Consider the following 18,899-nt stretch of genomic DNA (forward strand, 5'->3'; position numbering starts at 1 on the left):
ATTTTTGTAAAAAGAAACTTAAAATTTTATGTAAACTATATATTTAAATATATCTTTTATTTACCGTAATTTTGAATAAAAAAATTCCAAAAACCGTATGAATAAAAAATCCCCTAAAAACAACACTCTTCTTTATCTATACACTTTTTATATGGATAGATATAGATACAAGATATACATGGGGTGTGGCACTGCATACTCCACAATTAAATAAATAAATAATAAAAAATAAATAATGAAATATATGACAGCCCACCAAAGATCCCAACTTTGTATCGGTAACTTGGTAAAAAAACCAAGGCTGACCTGACCTGAGGGAGAGCAGCCGAGACATTGGTCCCTTGGTCCTGGTCTTGGTCTTGGTCTTGGTCTGGCTTTCTTTCTTGGATGACGCCGGCATCACCTCCATCACCACCGCTTTACTCTTCCTATATAGGATACAAAACACAACACAAGACAACCCATTGAAGAGAAGAGCATGTCTCTCTCCGTTCTTCCCATTTCACCTTCTTCTTTTCACTCCATTAGAATTAACACCCTTCTTCCCTCTTCTTCTTCTTCTTCTTCTTCTTCTTTCTTCTTTTCCCCTTCTTCTTCTTCTTCCCTCAGCTTGAACAGACTGCGCAGGCTCTCCTTTTGTCATAGCTTCACCCCTGAACAAGATGGGGTTGCATCATCCGACGACTACGATGATGATGAAGAAGAACAAGTATTAGAAGCTTTGAAACAAGAAGCTAATGTCTTGGGGTTGACAGATGGGTCTTCCTCTCTCTTGCCTGACAGATGGGATGTCTTGGGCCTTGGCCAAGCCATGGTAATTACTCTCAATTTACTTTCTTTTTTCACTCAACTTTCATTTCCTCTCTAAAGGGGAGTTCTTTGCCAAAGTTTCAAGCATTTTTGTGTTTGTGTTAGGTGGACTTCTCTGGCATGGTGGATGACGAGTTTTTGGAGAAGTTGGAATTGGAAAAGGGGACGAGGAAGGTCGTGAACCATGAAGAGAGAGGAAGAGTTTTGAGGGCAATGGATGGTTGTAGCTACAAGGCTGCAGCGGGTGGCTCTCTTTCCAACACTCTGGTTGCCTTGGCAAGGCTTGGTAATAAGCCTATTGGGGGTCCTCCTCTCAATGTTGCCATGGTTGGCAGCGTTGGGAGTGATCCGTTGGGCAGCTTCTACAGGTTTCTTACTTCTCTTCTACTAGCTTAATGTTTGTATTGGTTGCTTACAAATACAATGACAGTGTAGTTGTGGACTAAAAAGACATGGAAGTGTGTTCTAAGTTATGCCATGAGTTATCTTAAATTTGTTTCAACTTTTTTAATTGAAGAAGATTATTATCTTGTTCTGCACATTGATTTGATTGTGAGTGTGTTTGGTGTGAGAGTATTGCATAATTGAATTTTGCAATTTAGTGTTATAAGTTCCTTTGCTCTCATGTTCCATGGCTATTGTGGCTGCCTTATCGAATTTGGTCGAAAGCTTTACAAGTAGTTAGAGTCGATTCTTAGGTAACTAAATAACTAATTGCTTTTAAAGAAGTGTAAATCAGGGAGGGAATATCAGTTTGTTAAATGAAATGATTTTCACTATAAACTTTAAATTTTGGTGCAAAGAGTTAGTTCTTAGAGAGGAAATTGGTGTGACTGTGATTGAGTATCTTTGATAGTGGAAAGCTTGTTGAAAGAGTTTTCCATGGATTTAGGCATTTAAGGACGAACTGCATTAAGTTTTATGTGTGCTGATAGTGGAAAGTTTTAAGGTCAGTTCTTGGTGATTTGTTAGGTTGATCTTAGATCAGGTTACCATACAATGTGATAGACCAGGATATTGATAGTGAATAGGTAATAAAGTTGTGCATGGGTCACTGTAATTGGGGTAGTAGATGAGCCGGAATAGAGTAGTATATAGAGAAGAGCAGGAAGAATGAGAGAGGGCATGCTGAGTGACATTTTGTTTGAGCTTTGCTCTAGGAAGAGTTGAGGTCTCTTGAATAACTATAGGGAGAACCGAGATCTCTCGAATGCCTCATTCTTCTAGTGTGTTATTATCTCTTTGATCATTCAATAACAATTCTCAGATCTGCCTAGTTCTTTCTGTTGTCTTGTACCTTCAATTTCCTTCTGTTTTTGTCTATTATATTGTTTTGGGGATCTCTGCTTGGGGTCTATCACAGTGATCTTTTATGTTAGATGATGAGATGTATTGCTTGTTCTCAGCATTGGAACCATCCTATCTGTGTTTTCTGCTTACACTAGAAATATCTTATTTTAAAGGGCGAAATTGCGGCGTGCAAATGTAAACTTTCTTTCCGAACCAATCAAGGATGGGACAACCGGTACAGTGATAGTTCTCACAACTCCAGATGCCCAACGAACTATGTTATCGTATCAGGTAATGTATGGTCACTTGAGCAACTTTTTACAATCTATTGTCTATGCAGTTAGAGTGGCTATTCACACTCTTAGTTTAGTTTTGCCGTTACATTTTCATTAGCAGATTGATTTATCGGCACCATTAAAGTTTTTAAGAGGTATTATCCTCCATATTATGGAACTTATAAAATGTCTCAACTCACAAAGAGTTTTCTGTGCACCTTAAAGTTGGCCTTGAAACTATATTCCGGGAAACATTGAGATCTCTTTGTTTAATTTAGCTTATGGTTTTTGAAAATGTGAATGGAATGAATTTTTGACATATCTGCTTTATACTATCAGGGTACATCATCAAACATTAATTTTGATCCTTGCCTAGCTAAGACAATTTCCAATACAAAGATTCTTGTAGTTGAAGGATATTTATTCGAGCTTCCCGATACAATCAAAACAATCAAGAAAGCATGCGAGCAAGCATGCCGGAGTGGTTCCTTGGTTGCCATCACAGCATCTGATGTCTCTTGCATTGAGAGACACTACGATGAATTCTGGTACGCTGCTGTTGTTGTTACTTTGCTCATCTCAGTTGTGTCGAGTCTTTACATGAATGCAAGTCTAAGATACACGAGCAATGTTTCCCTTTCGGTTAGTTGCTTACATCTTCTGTTGGATTAATTTGCTCAGGGAAATTGCTGGCAACTACGCAGACATCATATTTGCAAATAGCGATGAAGCTAGAGCTTTATGTGATTTTGCAACAGAGGAAAGTCCCGTTGCTGCTGCAAGGTATCTAAGTCATTTTGTACCTCTAGTCTCGGTCACAGAAGGACCAAGAGGATCCTACATTGGTGTGAAAGGAGAAGCTGTATACATTCCCCCTTCTCCTTGCGTACCAGTCGACACTTGTGGTGCAGGCGATGCTTATGCGTCTGGTGTTTTGTACGGTCTGTTACGAGGCATGTCAGACTTGAGAGGCATGGGCAGCCTAGCCGCTCGAATAGCTGCTACTGTAGTTGGACAACAGGGCACTCGCCTTAGAGTTCAAGATGCGGTAAAGTTGGCTGAATGTTTTGCATTCCATCTTGATAGTAGTAGTAGTAGTAGTTCAAATTCAAGTTCCACTGGTAATATTCAGTCAGATTTTGGGTCAGATCATATATCCAGTTGTTAGTGAGATATCATATTTATTAGCGGGAATATACTCATTTGGTACCTTATGTTTTTGCAAAATATCATTTTGGTACCCTCTGTTTTCAATAATGCTCATATGGTACCCTGTATTTTAAAATCGTACATATTTGGTACCCTAAACTCAGATTTGATTGATAAAATTTTGTCAATATGATCAAACTGTCATCAGTTATATATAATTATGTAATTAAATTTAAATTTGTAACTTACATAATTGACAGCAGTTTGATTAAATTGACAAAATTTTATCTATCAAATCTGAGTTTAGGGTACCAAATATGTACGATTTTAAAATACAGGGTACCATATAAGTATTATTGAAAACAGAGGGTACCAAAATGATACTTTGCAAAAACATAAGGTACCAAATGAGTATATTCCCTTTATTAGCTGATATCCATGTGTTCATATCTTTTATACATTGTACATGGAAACATTATTTTGGTGCCAAAAGGAAAATTGAGAAAAACATTGTTTGAAGAAAGAAGGCATTAATGGCCCTGGTTATGGAATCATGATCAGATATGTTTATATAGATATATGTATGGACAAAACAAGATGTGACATGATGAACTGTTTACTTTCATGGCTTTGGATTAAGAGCAAGGGACCTTTTCTCCTATCCACAACTGAATTCTTTAGCAGAGTCTTCTTCTAAGCAACTCAGGACCAAGCAATAGTTATCCTGAGCCATATGATGACTAGAAATCATTGTAATTGTAATCTTTCTTTCTGAAATATTTGTCAAGTTGTTGAATTGATGAGTTGAGAATTGGAATGAATGAAAACCCATTTTCATTTAGAAGAACAACTCCAGAAAGGAATCAAAAGCTTGATTAAATTTGTAATAAGGTTTATACATTTTTAGATTCTGTGTTTTGACAAATTATTTTTTGGACCTTGTGTTTTGTAAAATGGTTCAAATAGGCTCCTAAACATGATTTTGATCAACAAAAGATTGAGTATAACAACACAGTTCTTAGGCAGAATGACTATATTTTTGTTCTGAGTTGTTAGTTTGATGATTTATTTGTGATTTTAGTTCCAAAATCTTTGATCAAAATCGAGACTATTTTAAAAAACACAGAATCCAAAAAATAATTTGTCAAAATATAAGATCCAAACAGGTAATTTGACAAAACACGGAGTCATAAACCTTGAAATAATCAAGTTAATCTCTTTTCAATGTGTGAATAAATATCATGGATTGGTTTGTGCTTTACTATGAGTATGATGTTATATTTTGGATTTATTCAAGGAAGAAAAGAGAGAATAGATGAGCTTATCAAAACAATATCTATAATGAATCAGATTCTTATATTATATATATATTGCAAGTTGCACCACTTCCAATATAAAAATATATATATATAGTTCATTCCATGTCTTTTGATGCATCATCATACACCACACACAGAAATGCTTTTTTTTTCTTTTCTTTCTTTCTAGAAAATATATAAATAAAAATAGAGCACCTACCTACCACCAAAACAGCTGAAGTATTGATATAATAATAATAAGAATACATTTATTTATTGAATGGTTTGATTTGTTCAACAAAGTACAACGCAAAAGTAAAGAAAAAGATAGAGCCATTATGATGGCACACGTGTGAATGTATATGATCAAAGTCAGCCACTTCCTCACACGTGACATGCCTTCAACTTCAAGAACGGCTGCTCAATGCCCCCAACCTCATCTTCATTCTCATTCATACAAAACAAAGCCAAAAACAAAAACAAAAACACTTTTCATTCAAGTCTTTTACTTTGACTACTTTCACCACTTATCAATCTCAATTTCACTAATTTCTTTCAAGTTTTTCTTTTCCCAGAGAAACTTGGTATCCCCAACCCTCTTGTTACTTCTTTTCATTAGTTCCAAGTACGAAAGATAGAGAAAGAGAGCAATGTATATTGTATATATAGGTAATTTCTTAAAAAATAGCTACCGTAGGGCTCTGAGTGTTTCTCGACCCGTGAACAGTTTTCGGTGTGAATTTTTTTTATGACCGTATATATTTTAGCTATTTAGAACATTCTGCAAAGTTTCAGAAAATTCCGAATAATTTACAGTACCGAAAACTTGTTTCAAACATGTTGTTGCACGCGTGACTAATTTTTTTTATGCGCGTGGAAACAGCACGTTTGAACCAAGTTTTCGATACTGTAAACTATTCGGAATTTTCTAAAAATCGCACTGATGCTCTAAATAGCTACAATATACACGGACATAAAAAAAATTTCTGAAAACCCTCCTACATTAGGGTTCTTTTTGAAGCCCCATCACAAGAAATTCCCTATATATATATATATATAATAATATAAATGGTCATCAAACTACAAATCCCACTTTCATTTCTTATTCATAATTTTACACAGAACACAATTAGTCTACAAACAAACCACTACTATATATTATACATTACACAAATTCAACTACTACATTTACAATTATACATATATATTTATATATGCATGTATATGTTGAAATTATCTCCTTTCCTTTTCTTTCCTGTATATATATATATATATTATTGAAAGTATATTATCATGTTTTTCTTAATAAAATACACAAGTTAAAGAGAAAGAAAGATTCCTACACCGGCCGGCCTCAGTGGTCAAGGACAGGGCTCAGCCTCAGGTGCTTCTGTTTGGATTTGATAGGTAAACAGATCAGAGCTCAGAAGTGAATGAGAAGCCCTCCCATGGGAGCTCTATGGGGGATTCCCTTCCTCCTCTTCCCACTACTTCTGTAACTCAAACCAGTGGCAACCCTAAAACTCTTACTTTTCTTGAAGAAGTTGCTGATGTTGCTGCTGCTGCTACCAGAGTCATCCTCACCTTCAGCCTCCAACACATAATCATAACCCTTTTTCTTTCTCCCAACAATCTGTGGATACAACCATTCATTTAGAACAACAGTCAAACACAACATGAACAGATTGTATAGTGAGAAAGAAAGGTGAATGAATGACCTTGCAAGCAAGAGAGCAGAAAGAGAAGGAGTCAAGGAGTGTGCGGTGGCAAACTAGGCAGGTGTTTGTGACACCTTTGCCTGGCCTGGGCTGAGGCCTTTCGTTCAAGAACACAATCCTGGCACTGTTGATTATGTATGTCTGCACTCCTGATATGTCCACATGTTTCTGAATCTCTGATACCCTTATCACATCATGGTAAGATGACCTCCTTATCTGAACAAACACACATCAAGAGAAAGTAGAGAAAATAGAGAAGAGGAGAAGAGAGTAGCTGTGGATGTGATTGATTGTTGGTAGTACCTGAATAGTGCGGTGGTGTGTGTGAGAAGAAGAGAGGCAGAGAGAGCAAAGGGCGCCGTGGTGGACGCAGTCCAAGCAGAACATGTTGCATTCGCTCTTGTGGGAGTCGGCGTGGACCTTGCAAGGAACGAAGAAACGAGTTTGAAGCAGTGGCCTAATCCATGCCGGCCACCTTGTCATCACTTCTTCTTCTTCTTCGGATTCTTTCTGAGGCTGTTTGTCTTCATGTCTATCCTCTGGTCTTCCTCCTCCCTATCATATATATATATATATTGTTAGTATTTGTAAAGCTGAATTAGACAAACAAACAAACATGAACAGAACAAGAAGAAGAAGAAGAAGAAGATGATGATGATGACATTGATTGATTAGTACCATGATTCTTCTGCTTTTGGGTTTGATTTCTCTGACTGTAGGTTCTTGATCTTCCATATCTCTTTTGGGAAAGCAAGCTTTTTCTCTTTTGGTCTTTACAGAAAGAAAGAAGGGAAAGCTAAGGGGGTTCTCTATCTCATTTGTTTGGGGCTTAAAAAGTCTAACAAGGATTGGGGATTGGGAGTAATAGTACTACTAGAAGGAATGAATGAATGTGTTTTGTGTCAAAAGACAACAGTCATGGTCCAGCTTCTTCTTCTTCTTCTTTTATTTATTATTATATTATATAAATAAATAAATAAATAAAAAGAAAAAGGAAAAAAGGAATGGTTGGAGAGGAGTGGAGAGAATAAGATGAGAAGAGAACAAATGGTAGTTGAAAAAAATGTACACTTGGAAGTTGAAAAGAGAAACACAACACAACACAACACATGAGCATATGAGAGTAAGTGGGTGAATCACTTTCAAGTCCCATCCCATAGCCATATTAAATGAATAAATAAAGAGCTGATTCATCAACCAAAACAACATCACTGCTGCAACATTTTTCCCATTAATATGGGTTTGGATTTTACAAGTATACATTTACTTTACTTGTAAACTGTAATATTAATTATTAAATTGATCGGACGGTTATTAATTATTAGAAGTTTAAGTATATCAAACTAAGTTTGAAAGTACGTCAAACTAAACTTCAAATACATTCGGCTTACTCATAGACCGTCTAATTAATGATTAGATTGATCGAACGGTTAATAATTATTAGAATTCTAAGTACATCAAACTAAGCTTCAAAGTATGTCAAAATTTATAGGACATCTTGTCATGTTAAGAAATACATTCGGTTTCACTCATAGACCGTCTAATTAATAATTAAATTGATCGAACGGTTATTAATTATTAGAAGTCTAAGTACATCAAACTAAGCTTCAAAGTACGTCAAAATTTATAAAACATCTTGTCATGTTAAGAAATACATTCGGTTTCACTCATAGACCGTCTAATTAATAGTTAGATTGATCGAACGGTTATTAATTATTAGAAGTCTAAGTACATCAAACTAAGTTTTAAAGTACGTCAAAACTTATAGTACATCTTGTCATGTTAAGAAATACATTCGGCTCACTCATAAACCGTCTAATTAATAGTTAGATTGATCAAACAGTTATTAATTATTAGAAGTTTAAGTACATCAAACTAAACTTCAAAGTACGTCAAAATTTATAGGACATCTTGTCATGTTAAGAAATACATTCAGTTCACTCATAGACCGTCTAATTAATGATTAGATTGATCGAACAGTTATTAATTATTAAAAGTCTAAGTACATCAAACTAAGCTTCAAAGTACGTCAAAACTTATAGGACATCTTGTTATGTTAAGAAATACATTCAGTTTCACTCATAGACCGTCTAATTAATGATTAGATTGATCGAGCAGTTATTAATTATTAGAAGTCTAAGTACTTCAAACTAAGCTTCAAAATACGTCAAAACTTATAGTACGTCTTGTCATATTAAGAAATACATTCAGTTCACTCATAAACCGTATAATTAATGATTAGATTGATCGAACGGTTATTAATTATTAGAAGTCTAAGTACATCAAACTAAGCTTCAAAGTACGTCAAAATTTATAGGACATCTTGTCATGTTAAGAAATACATTCGGTTTCACTCATAGACCGTCTAATTAATAATTAGATTGATCGAACGGTTATTAATTATTAGAAGTCTAAGTACATCAAACTAAGCTTCAAAGTACGTCAAAATTTAGAGTACATCTTGTCATGTTAAGAAATACATTCGGCTTACTTATAGACTGTCTAATTAATAATTATATTGATCAAACGGTTATTAATTATTAGAAGTCTAAGTACATCAAACTAAGCTTCAAAGTACGTCAAAACTTATAGTACATCTTGTCATGCTAAGAAATACATTCAGTTCACTCATAGACCATCTAATTAATAATTAGATTGATCAAACAGATATTAATTATTAGAAGTCTAACTACATCAAATTAAGCTTCAAAGTACGTCAAAACTTATAGTACATCTTGTCATGTTAAGAAATGCATTCAGTTCACTCATAGACCATCTAATTAATGATTAGATTGATCGAACGATTATTAATTATTAGAAGTCTAAGTACATCAAACTAAGCTTCAAAGTACGTCAAAACTTATAGAACATCTTGTCATGTTAAGAAATACATTCGGTTCACTCATAAACCGTCTAATTAATGATTAGATTGATCGAACGGTTATTAATTATTAGAAGTCTAAGTACATCAAACTAAGCTTCAAAGTACGTCAAAACTTATAGTACATCTTGTCATATTAAAAAATACATTCGGCTCACTCATAAACTGTCTAATTAATAATTAGATTGATCGAACGGTTATTAGTTATAAGACCTAACCCCATAAAACTAAACTTCAAATAAGTCAAAACTTAGAGTAGATAACAAGATTTATGGACGAAATCCAGAGCTTTGGGATAAGTAATTAGCATTGATTGTTATATAAACTAATACAGCTAATACTATTCAAATCCTAGGAGAGCTAGAGAGTAGACTTTGATAGATAGATAAGTTAGGCAGTAATAGTTGTCAAAACTTTCCTCTTTCTTTGTCACATATCTATTGGTTCAAACATCAATTCTTCGTACGAATCTTAAAGAGTGGAGATGCATTTGGACATAATCTTCAATCCAAGCTCAAACAACATAAGTACACTACTTTTGTCCTTATTGTTTTACTAATCCTTAAACCTTTTCTCATCTAGCTTAAAAAATTAACATTTTTTTCTCCTTCTTATTCAAATGATTATTATTATTATATCATTACATCAAAGATAAAAGGAGAACCACATAGATATATAATTCTCTTAAGAACAAGCATTGAATTTGGCCATCAATCATCTCCAAAAGACACAAACTTTGGTTTGGTTTAGATTAAAAATATGATAATGTGATGGCCATTAGTAATTATCAAACTAATCAAACAAATATTAATAATAATAATCATGTGGTTGTGGATTCTAATTGTAATTGTTTTTTAGAATATTAAAAAAATAAAGTTTAAATTTTTATTATTGTTTTTTTTGTCAACAAAGTCCACGTCCAAATCCATGCCTTGTTCCATGTGATTGTGAGTTTAAGAAATGGGTCCCTCCTATTTTGTCATTTCACACTCAATTATGTAAATATATAATTAAACAAATGAAAAAAAAAAATCAAAGCTTTGGTAAAATTAAATATTAAAAAATATTATATATAAAAAAAAAACTTGAAACACCAAAGGGAACAAGATTGGTTTTGGTTGTTGTTTTTTGAGATTAGAGATTTACAGAGAACACAAAAATGGTGTCAGAGAAGAAGAACATGGAGAAGGAGAAGATGAGGCTGGTCTTCACGTACGGAACATTGAAGCAAGGCTTCTCCAACCACGTTCTCTTGCAAGATCTCATCCGTACCGGAGACGCCATCTTCATCGGCAACTACCGTACACATCTCAACTACCCTCTCGTCTGCGGTCCCTACCGAGTCCCTTTCCTCCTCAACCTTCCCGGCTCCGGCCAACGCGTCATCGGAGAGTTGTACGCCGTCTCAGCCTCCGCCCTCGCCCGACTCGACGAGTTGGAGGGCACCACCCGCTGCCATTACCAGAGGCTCCCCATCCAGCTACGACCGCATCACGATGATGAAAATGACGATGATGGTGGTGGTGGTGGTGGTGGTGGCTCCAATGCTGGTCTTCCTACCTCCGCCGAGGCCTACTTCGCTCATTCCAGCTACGCAGCCAAGCTGTGGAACAAGAACGGCCGCCAGGGGTTGGTGGGGTATACAGAGGAGGTGGCGCGTGGATATGTGAAGCGCAAGGATAGACCTCAAAATCTCACCTTTCTGGATCACATTCATTCGTTTCTATCATCCCAATGATGGGTCTTTTTTCTATTTTGTTTTAGGTTAGAGCAGAAGAATAATTGGATTAAAAAGACACTACTTTTGATATTATTACTATTATGATCTCGAAGTATTCTCATCTCGTGTATAATATGATTTGTGTTTAGAATAGCCCCTTGTCAAAATAAGAGCTCTTTTATGATTTCTCCACATTCTCACTACCTTCCTCTTCCTTTATTTGCTGTGTCCTGCCATTGTTAGTGACAGTTCAAAGTCAGAAACTTTATCAATTAAACCATATATATGATATCAACAACATTTTATGTACATACATACCATTTTTATCAACAAGTCAAAGTTTGAAACTTTATCAACCAAGTATGATCTCAACATCTTATAAAGATGGATACTTTTTTAGACTCATTGTTCTTTGTTTTGACTCATTACTTATTTGGACATGTGTTTTGACCTTTTATAAAATGATTCAAATAAGTCCCTAAACATAATTTTGATGAACAAAAACATAATTTTGATAAACAAAATCCTAATGACTGTATTTTTGTTCTGAATTGTTAGTTTGACGAATTATTTGCGATTTTAGTTCAGAAAACTTTGATCAAAATCGGAGTTTAATAGTTTATTTGAACTATTTTAGAAAACACAGAGCAAAGTCTAAAAAAGCATAATCCTTATAAACATACATGTATTGCCATTGTTATTAACAGTTCAAAGTCAAAAACTACTTTTTCAACTAACTATGATCTCAACAACATTATATGTATGCATATATACACACATGTATTACCATAGTGATGTTTGACTTATACCAAGGCCGTTGCATGTAAGTATCATTCCTTTGAATCTTGCAAGATATTCCTACAAAATATAACATTCATTCACTCACTTAGTACTTGCATTGCATGGCCTGCATCTGCATCTGATAAAGAATTATAGGACAAAAACTTCGATTCATACATACCCGAAGAGTATACTTATCGATCTCGTAAATTCCAGTATAATCATACTCCAATCGCTTAGCTGGATCACTTAACACTGCACAACAAATACAGATGATGCAACTTCATTAAATCATTTGCAAACACCTATCCACAGAGCTATATTCTAGACCAGTACTACTTCTGAATGTTCTGAGAGGTATTTCATGTTGTCTTTCAATTCTACATGTCAATCATAGATAGACCTTTAAGCCACAATGACATTTTTAAAAAAAAATGAAACTTCTTTGTATTAATATAATGAAGAATACAAAGAAAGGAGATCAAAAATGATCTCACCACATCCATGCAGCTATATTGTACATAACAACACAACAGCAGCACAAAACTAAAGCATTTTTAGTACAAAAACATTCCCCAATCTCTGCTAAGACTGTTTCATATATGAAACGAAGGGTCACTTGTTTGAGACATCATTATGGACTTCGGTGATTTGGTGTTGTCTGAAGCTGCCGATTTATATAGTTTTGGCTTGTCGAACTTCTTGCTGCGTCAACGGGTTCTGAACAGCAAATGGTTTTCTCATTTTTTTGGTTGCTAGGGAGATCAAAGAAGAATAGCATAGACAACACCAAATCCACCATTCCAAAATGACCTCTCCAATAAATGAACCCAACACTTTCTTTCATCCATAAATTTCCAATGGCTGACTTAAAAATTTATGGCTTATAAGTTATGCTATCTATCCTGTAAAGGACATTAAAATCAAAACCTTTTGCTGTGTCATTGTGTCATATACAGCATAATTTTTTCTCCTTATTTGGTTGCCAAAGAGACTGAAAGAAGTACACTTCAGACAACACCAAAATCCAGCAGTCCTAAATGACCAAAATGAACCCCATATTTTCTTTTCCTTTCCTTTCCTACATCACTGTTTTGCCCATAAATGGCCAATGGCTGACATAAAAATCCAGGGTTTACATGTCATGCTATGCTGTAAGAGACAGTGAAATCAAGACTTCCAAGTTTTAAATTCTGTAAGTGGGTATATTATATAGGTAAGCAGAAGTAGAATCACACAAAGGCATGAAAAAAGATAGACATTGGCCTTCTCAGCCCTGTTTGGTGTTTTTACCTCTGTAAGCTTCATTAATCTCTTGAAACTTAGCTGTAATAGCACTGTCATTCTTGTGTTTGTCAGGATGCCATTTCTGAACATAGCCAGCAAAGCAAAATAATAAAAATGTCCTCAATCAATACCCAATTGTGTCAAAACATTTGCAAAGAAAAAAATATAAAACTTCACACCCAAGATTGCATAGAAGCAAGCACTATCCCAAAAGCATAATGAAAAAGATGAATATGACATACCAAAGCAAGCCTTCTGTAATTCATTCTGATTGTCTCATCAGTTGCATCATAATCTACCTCCAACACTTTGTAGTAATCCTACAAAAAAGTGAGCAATGCCCAATTAGATTAAACACAACCAAATGAAATCTATACTCTTATGGGTCATAGCTACCAGTCTGGACCAAGCAGTTTTTGTCCTTTTGTTTTGTTTTACATTATTATTTTCATAATTGTCTTTGTATTTCTCACAATATTAATACAAAGAAGTTTCCTCCGCCATAAGTGAGGCTCCCTAATAAATTTGGGAGGAGGTCAGTCTAAGACATTTGACCTCAGTCTCTTTTTCAAAAAAACAAATACAAAGAAGTAATGCACTCTTTCCCATTCCTTCTCCTCATTTCTCTCCAAAATACTTTTCCTTTCTAATTGCACTCAAAGAGTTTGTGAAAGATTTACAAAAAAGATTCACACTTGAACCTTGCCTTGCGAAGTAGTAAATTTGCAAGGTAGCAAAAAAAGTTTCTTAATGTAAAATCCCAGTTGAGGTCTTGTGTCTACTTATCAATAAGAATGACCAAAACCCCCCAATTTATTTGGTCTAAAGTTTCCAATCTCAAACCCCATTTAGCTTACTCCGAGTCCTAGCAGTGATATGCACTAGTCTGAATTTATGCAGTCTTCCAAAAAAAAAAAACTCTTTTCGAAGGTTTTCTCAGCTACCCAATGTCAGAAAATGAAAAACAAAACTCAAAAGAAGTGAAAAACAAACAAAGAAAGAAAGAAATCAAAGGAATTTAGAGTACCTTGCCGGTAGTAGTGGAAGTAGTATTGTTAGCAGTACCCTCATCCATCAGATATAGCTGTACCTGTACTTGTATTATTAATGCACTGAGATACATCAACAACACACTTCATTCGATGGAACAAAAAAAACCCAAAACAAAATTGCCAAAAACGAGGAACTTCCCAAATGAACCGAAAGAAAGAGGGTGCTCAATGTTTAGTTTTAGCTACAAATGGTTCTGTTCTGTTCTGCCTAAAGGCAGAACCTTTTTCCATTTTTTTATTGTGGAAAACAGAAGACGAAGCAAATCAAGGTTTGGTTTTTGTGTGTGGGAGGGATAAATGTGGTTTTTGTGGGGCGGGTAACGTGTCTGTAGATATGAGAGTTTTGTCGCAAGGTTCTATCTTTCTCTCTCAACTCTCATCAAAGTAATGATTTTTATTTGGGTTTTGTGAAAAATATGAGGTGTGGAACTGGAATCTTTTCTCGAGGAAAGTGGGACCTGGTTTGGGGTATTGCTTTTGGTTTTGGTTTTGGTTTTGGGTTTTTGTTAAAAATAAAAAAGAATGAGCATGTGACGTGCGATTCAATGCCATTCACATTGAAATCATTAATCAAAACTTGTCCAATATAGGCAGTTGACTACTGGATCAGCCTAAGAGCTAACCAACCAAGCATAAAACGACAATCCCATATATATATACAAGAAAAGATATTCAAACAAGGAGTAATGGTTGTGAATTGCTTTATTGATTTTGGAAAGGAAAAAGCACAGATTTTCAGGCTGAAGATCTATCAAAACTCCACAATGATGATGATAATGTCACACAAGAACAGCTCACCTCACAACTCTTAACATTGCAAAGGTATAGTTGGATCTATACATATACATATTGTATGTTATGCTAGGATAGGGTTGAAGATCTATTTTTTTGGGGTGTGCAAAAACTAGTTTTTTTTTTTATCATTAAACTGTAAAAACTAAAAAAGAGACCACTACCAAAATTGCATTAGGCTTATTTATTTGCAGGAAAAATCAGGGGAAGAAGAGAAGAGGTAGAAGGGAACAACAAGGGATTTTCAGGCAAAGGATCTAAAGTACTCAAAGAAGAGAGGATAATGTCAGAGAAGAAGAGCTCACAACTCTTAACATGCAAAGGTATACAGATATTATACATACATATATATATATATATACTATGTCTGTGTTATGCTATTGCAAGGCTAAGATATTATGTTGTTTGCTTTGATTTTGACTTGTTAGCAGTGGTGGTGTGTTGGGGAAAACAACATATTTGAACTTAATTTTCGGTAATGTAAACTATTCAGAATTTTCTGAAAATTTGCAAGATGCTCTAAATAGCTACAATATACACGGTCATAAAAACCCTATTGGTAAGGCTTAAAGTGAAGTCCCTATAAGAGAATTCCCCTATATATATATATATAAATATATACTATGACTGTTATGCTATTGCAAGGTTAACATATTATGTTGTTTGCTTTGATTTTGCTTTGTTAGCGGTGGTGTGTTGGGGAATGGGGGAGGCACCCAAGCTGGAAGGCATACAAGTAGAGGCACCTAAACAAACAGAAGTTCGACTGAAGATGATCTATGCCAGTGTTTGCCATACTGATAACATTTTATGCACTAAAGGGTTCCCAATTGTCTGTATATCTATATCTAATCTTGTTAAATTTATCTCAAAATTCTTTCTTTCTTTGCATTTAGCTCACTTGTTGATTCTGAAATGGTTGACTTATGTGGATGAGCTTCTTCTTCTTCTGCAGCCACTTTTCCCAAGAGTTCTTGGCCATGAAGGTGTAGGGTATGCCAATCTACTGATCTTATATTGATAGATAGATAGTAGTGCGTGGAGATCTTTCCTACAAATCCTAACTAACTTAACTCTATTAGCTGTCAACTAACTTGGCAATCTATATATAGTTTGTTGCCTTTCATTTTAAAGTGTGTGAAAAAGGGAGAAGAGATAAGTTGTATTGAGAGGAAGAGAGAATACAGAGAAAGATAATTTGAGCGTGTGTTGTGAGGACGGAGAGAAAAACACAACTATTAGAAAGTGTTTGAGATTAGAACCGTCCTGGAAGTGCTTATTCTCAACTTTAATTGTATTCAGAGGTTGCATCAATTGATGATGATAATAGTGGATCAAACAGGATGTAGGCCAGATTGATCTGGTTCGAACCTGTATAAAATTTCTAGGTGTTCTTCCTTATATTTTTCTGCATTTAACTTTTGATTACTAACCTTTCCTTTTAACTAATCTGGTATATTAGTTATTGCAATTGCTTATGCATTGTTGATTAAATTCTAAGAATCTTGACCACAGAAAACATAGGAAAATAGTATTTTTATTTCAAATCACTTTGTACAGGACACACATGCACACATTGTCAGACACACTCAGATGCTATTTTGTAATTTTTTTTTTTAAAAAGAATGTCATTTTACAAAGTAACATTACAAAAAAAAAAGTGTTTATTTTCACATATTATTCCATCTTAAATAGATAGAAGCATAGATAAGTCTTTTTCCATAATCCTTTTGCAAAATAATCTCTTCTTTATACACATTTTTAGGGTGGTGGAGAGCATAGGGGAGGATGTTACAAGTGTGAAACAGGGAGACTTGGTGATTCCAACCTATGTGTCTGAGTGCAACGAGTGCGAAAACTGCTTGTCTGAGAAGACAAACATGTGCCTCAAACATCCCTTAACCTTCAGTGGCTTGATGCTCGATGGCACTTCAAGAATGTCTGCCAATGGACAACTGTTGTACCATACTTTCTCCTGCTCAACTTGGTCAGAGTACACCGTTGTGGATGCCAACTTTGTTGCCAAGCTCGGTCCAGCTCCCCCCAACACGCGCCATGCCAGCTTCCTCTCTTGTGGCTTCACCGCTGGCTTTGGAGCTCCTTGGAAGGAGGCTGCAATTGAAGAGGGATCATCTGTGGCTGTCATTGGCCTTGGTGCTGTTGGCTTAGGCGCGGTGGAGGGCTCGAGGATTCGAGGAGCGAGTAGAATCATTGGCGTTGACAAGAACCAAATGAAGAAGGGCAAAGGGGAGGCCTTTGGAATCACTGACTTCATAAATCCTATTCTTCACTCAGACAAGTCTGTTTCAGAACTCATCAAGGACTTGACTGGTGGGATAGGTGTGGATTATTGCTTCGAGTGCACTGGCCTTCCACACCTGATCAATGAGGCTCTTGAAGCCACAAAAACGGGAAAAGGAAAAGCCATAACAATTGGATTATCATATGTAACAAGTGTTCAAATCAGCAGTCTTGCTCTGTTGAGTGGCAAAACCTTGAAAGGTTCCATCTTTGCAGGGCTCAGAGCCAAAACTGACCTTCCTCTTGTGATTGAAAAATGGAGAAATGAGGTGAACAAGACAACCAACATAAATGAGAGTATTCTATGGCATTTAATGCATAAGAGTTCACCATAAAAAATTACATCTTTGACATGTTTTTTGGCTTTGTTTTTTACAGGAATTTCAGCTTGATGAACTCTGTACTCATCAAGTTCAAATGACAGATATAAATAAAGCATTTCAACTGCTGGAGCAAGAAGATTGTGTCAAGGTCCTTATCAAGATCTAGTTTGTCTTGGAAAACAATGTAATAACAAAGAACTGTTTGTTCTAATAAAACCTTGTGTTTTAGCTCATTATTTGTTTGGACTCTGTGTTTTAAAAAATTATTTTTTGGACCCTGTATTTTTTAAAATAGTTCAAATAGATCCTTAAATCCGATTTTGATTAATGTTTTTTACCAAACTAACAATCCAGAACAAAATAAAACCATTCTGCTTAAAAATTGTGTTGTTATATTCAAATTTTTTTTTTATCAAAATTGAGTTTAGGGTTCTGTTGACAGTTAGAAGAAAATAGGTTTTTAATGTTTTGATCTTTGGGATTCCTAGGAATAGGAATCGATTCCTATTTCTGTATTTAATGTAATTATTTCTGTATTTCCTATATATACCTCTAGTCCTAGCTTGTACAAAAATATCAGTGAATAGAAATATAGTAAGAAATAGTTTTTTCCTCACCATTTCATCATGGTATCAGAGCCATAAGGCTCGATTCTGTCCCCCCCTCAGTTTTCCTCCATTTTTTCCGGCGGTCGTCCCTCCTTCCAGTCGCAAACCAGTCCGGCGACACTCCAGGCCTCCGGCGAAGTCATTCAACATCATCTCCAGCATCTCGGCCAGTCCAATCCGGCAGCAGTCCAGTCTTGCAGCGCTACAGTCAGCCCCCCGTCGCCCTCAGAAGCTCTCGGCCAACTCTCGGCGCTTCAGTCGGCCCCCGTAGCCCTCAGTCGCTCCTCTCTCGGCTCTCTCCCTCACAGCATCCTATCTCTCTGTGATGTCGAATAGTGAGGAAGTTACCTATCAAAATATTGGGCCTCACTTAACCCATCCCAATGAAGGTAACCCTAACCCCAACTCAGCCCACACTCAGCCCAGTGGGTCTATGGGCTCTCTTTATAACCTTGATAGTGGTTCACTTAATATTACAACCCATAAACTTGATGGCAAAAATTATTTACAATGGGCCCAATCTGTCAAACTTGTTATTTGTGGTCATGGTAAACTAGGATACATTACTGGTGATCTCCCTGCACCTCTTTTCAATGATCCTACATACAAGGTATG

General features: G+C 35.6%; 5 protein-coding genes across 7 annotated transcripts; 3 read left to right on the plus strand and 2 right to left on the minus strand.

The window, feature by feature from the left end:
• The first annotated feature begins 280 nt into the window (after positions 1 to 280).
• LOC133834134 (uncharacterized) lies at positions 281 to 4,452 on the plus strand. Its single transcript, XM_062263633.1, has 5 exons — positions 281 to 814; positions 916 to 1,178; positions 2,274 to 2,391; positions 2,715 to 2,923; positions 3,057 to 4,452. The coding sequence occupies exons 1-5, from the start codon at positions 479 to 481 to the stop codon at positions 3,541 to 3,543; spliced, it is 1,413 nt and encodes a 470-aa protein (XP_062119617.1). The 5' UTR covers positions 281 to 478; the 3' UTR covers positions 3,544 to 4,452.
• A 1,439-nt stretch (positions 4,453 to 5,891) lies between these two features.
• On the minus strand, positions 5,892 to 7,577 carry LOC133834136 (protein RGF1 INDUCIBLE TRANSCRIPTION FACTOR 1-like). Its single transcript, XM_062263635.1, has 4 exons — positions 7,219 to 7,577; positions 6,844 to 7,095; positions 6,541 to 6,756; positions 5,892 to 6,455 (listed from the first exon to the last, which is right to left on the minus strand). The coding sequence occupies exons 1-4, from the start codon at positions 7,273 to 7,275 to the stop codon at positions 6,246 to 6,248; spliced, it is 735 nt and encodes a 244-aa protein (XP_062119619.1). The 5' UTR covers positions 7,276 to 7,577; the 3' UTR covers positions 5,892 to 6,245.
• Positions 7,578 to 10,499: 2,922 nt separating this feature from the next.
• Positions 10,500 to 11,333, plus strand: LOC133834132 (putative gamma-glutamylcyclotransferase At3g02910). The gene has a single exon (XM_062263628.1). It carries the CDS (start codon positions 10,581 to 10,583, stop codon positions 11,157 to 11,159), a length of 579 nt encoding a protein of 192 aa, XP_062119612.1. The 5' UTR covers positions 10,500 to 10,580; the 3' UTR covers positions 11,160 to 11,333.
• On the minus strand, positions 11,180 to 14,726 carry LOC133834133 (uncharacterized). 3 transcript variants are annotated; one of them, XM_062263629.1, is made up of 6 exons: positions 14,236 to 14,710; positions 13,451 to 13,528; positions 13,215 to 13,290; positions 12,103 to 12,176; positions 11,929 to 11,999; positions 11,180 to 11,371 (listed from the first exon to the last, which is right to left on the minus strand). In XM_062263629.1, the coding sequence occupies exons 1-6, from the start codon at positions 14,329 to 14,331 to the stop codon at positions 11,320 to 11,322; spliced, it is 447 nt and encodes a 148-aa protein (XP_062119613.1). In that variant the 5' UTR covers positions 14,332 to 14,710; the 3' UTR covers positions 11,180 to 11,319. The 3 variants fall into 3 exon arrangements, with proteins under 3 accessions (XP_062119613.1, XP_062119615.1, XP_062119616.1); XM_062263631.1 differs by lacking the exon at positions 11,180 to 11,371 and having other exon boundaries at positions 11,925 to 11,999; positions 14,236 to 14,716; XM_062263632.1 differs by lacking the exons at positions 11,180 to 11,371; positions 11,929 to 11,999; positions 12,103 to 12,176 and adding an exon at positions 12,187 to 12,641 and having other exon boundaries at positions 14,236 to 14,726.
• Positions 14,727 to 14,954: 228 nt separating this feature from the next.
• On the plus strand, positions 14,955 to 17,937 carry LOC133834135 (CYP enzymes assisting alcohol dehydrogenase-like). The gene is made up of 6 exons (XM_062263634.1): positions 14,955 to 15,082; positions 15,247 to 15,375; positions 15,739 to 15,884; positions 16,008 to 16,045; positions 16,818 to 17,622; positions 17,732 to 17,937. The coding sequence occupies exons 2-6, from the start codon at positions 15,336 to 15,338 to the stop codon at positions 17,840 to 17,842; spliced, it is 1,140 nt and encodes a 379-aa protein (XP_062119618.1). The 5' UTR covers positions 14,955 to 15,082; positions 15,247 to 15,335; the 3' UTR covers positions 17,843 to 17,937.
• The last annotated feature ends 962 nt before the right edge of the window (positions 17,938 to 18,899 follow it).

Source organism: Humulus lupulus, chromosome 5 (genome assembly GCF_963169125.1).
Source record: "Humulus lupulus chromosome 5, drHumLupu1.1, whole genome shotgun sequence".
Classification (NCBI taxonomy): Eukaryota; Viridiplantae; Streptophyta; class Magnoliopsida; order Rosales; family Cannabaceae; genus Humulus; species Humulus lupulus.

Bases quoted from the DNA above. Each gene is read 5' to 3' on its own strand.
- LOC133834134 (XM_062263633.1), top strand. From the start codon at position 479: ATGTCTCTCTCCGTTCTTCCCATTTCACCTTCTTCTTTTCACTCCATT. The intron at 2,392-2,714 runs GTAATGTATGGT...TTATACTATCAG, and splicing joins GAACTATGTTATCGTATCAG to GGTACATCATCAAACATTAA. The intron at 2,924-3,056 runs GTACGCTGCTGT...TAATTTGCTCAG, and splicing joins AGACACTACGATGAATTCTG to GGAAATTGCTGGCAACTACG.
- LOC133834136 (XM_062263635.1), bottom strand. From the start codon at position 7,275: ATGGAAGATCAAGAACCTACAGTCAGAGAAATCAAACCCAAAAGCAGA. The intron at 7,096-7,218 runs GTACTAATCAAT...TATATATGATAG, and splicing joins CCAAAAGCAGAAGAATCATG to GGAGGAGGAAGACCAGAGGA. The intron at 6,757-6,843 runs GTACTACCAACA...GTGTTTGTTCAG, and splicing joins CACACCACCGCACTATTCAG to ATAAGGAGGTCATCTTACCA.
- LOC133834132 (XM_062263628.1), top strand. From the start codon at position 10,581: ATGGTGTCAGAGAAGAAGAACATGGAGAAGGAGAAGATGAGGCTGGTC.
- LOC133834133 (XM_062263629.1), bottom strand. From the start codon at position 14,331: ATGTATCTCAGTGCATTAATAATACAAGTACAGGTACAGCTATATCTG. The intron at 13,529-14,235 runs GTACTCTAAATT...ACTTTTTTGTAG, and splicing joins CTTCCACTACTACCGGCAAG to GATTACTACAAAGTGTTGGA. The intron at 12,000-12,102 runs GTATGTATGAAT...TATATTTTGTAG, and splicing joins TCGATAAGTATACTCTTCGG to GAATATCTTGCAAGATTCAA.
- LOC133834135 (XM_062263634.1), top strand. From the start codon at position 15,336: ATGTCAGAGAAGAAGAGCTCACAACTCTTAACATGCAAAG. The intron at 15,885-16,007 runs GTCTGTATATCT...CTTCTTCTGCAG, and splicing joins GCACTAAAGGGTTCCCAATT to CCACTTTTCCCAAGAGTTCT. The intron at 17,623-17,731 runs GTGAACAAGACA...TGTTTTTTACAG, and splicing joins TTGAAAAATGGAGAAATGAG to GAATTTCAGCTTGATGAACT.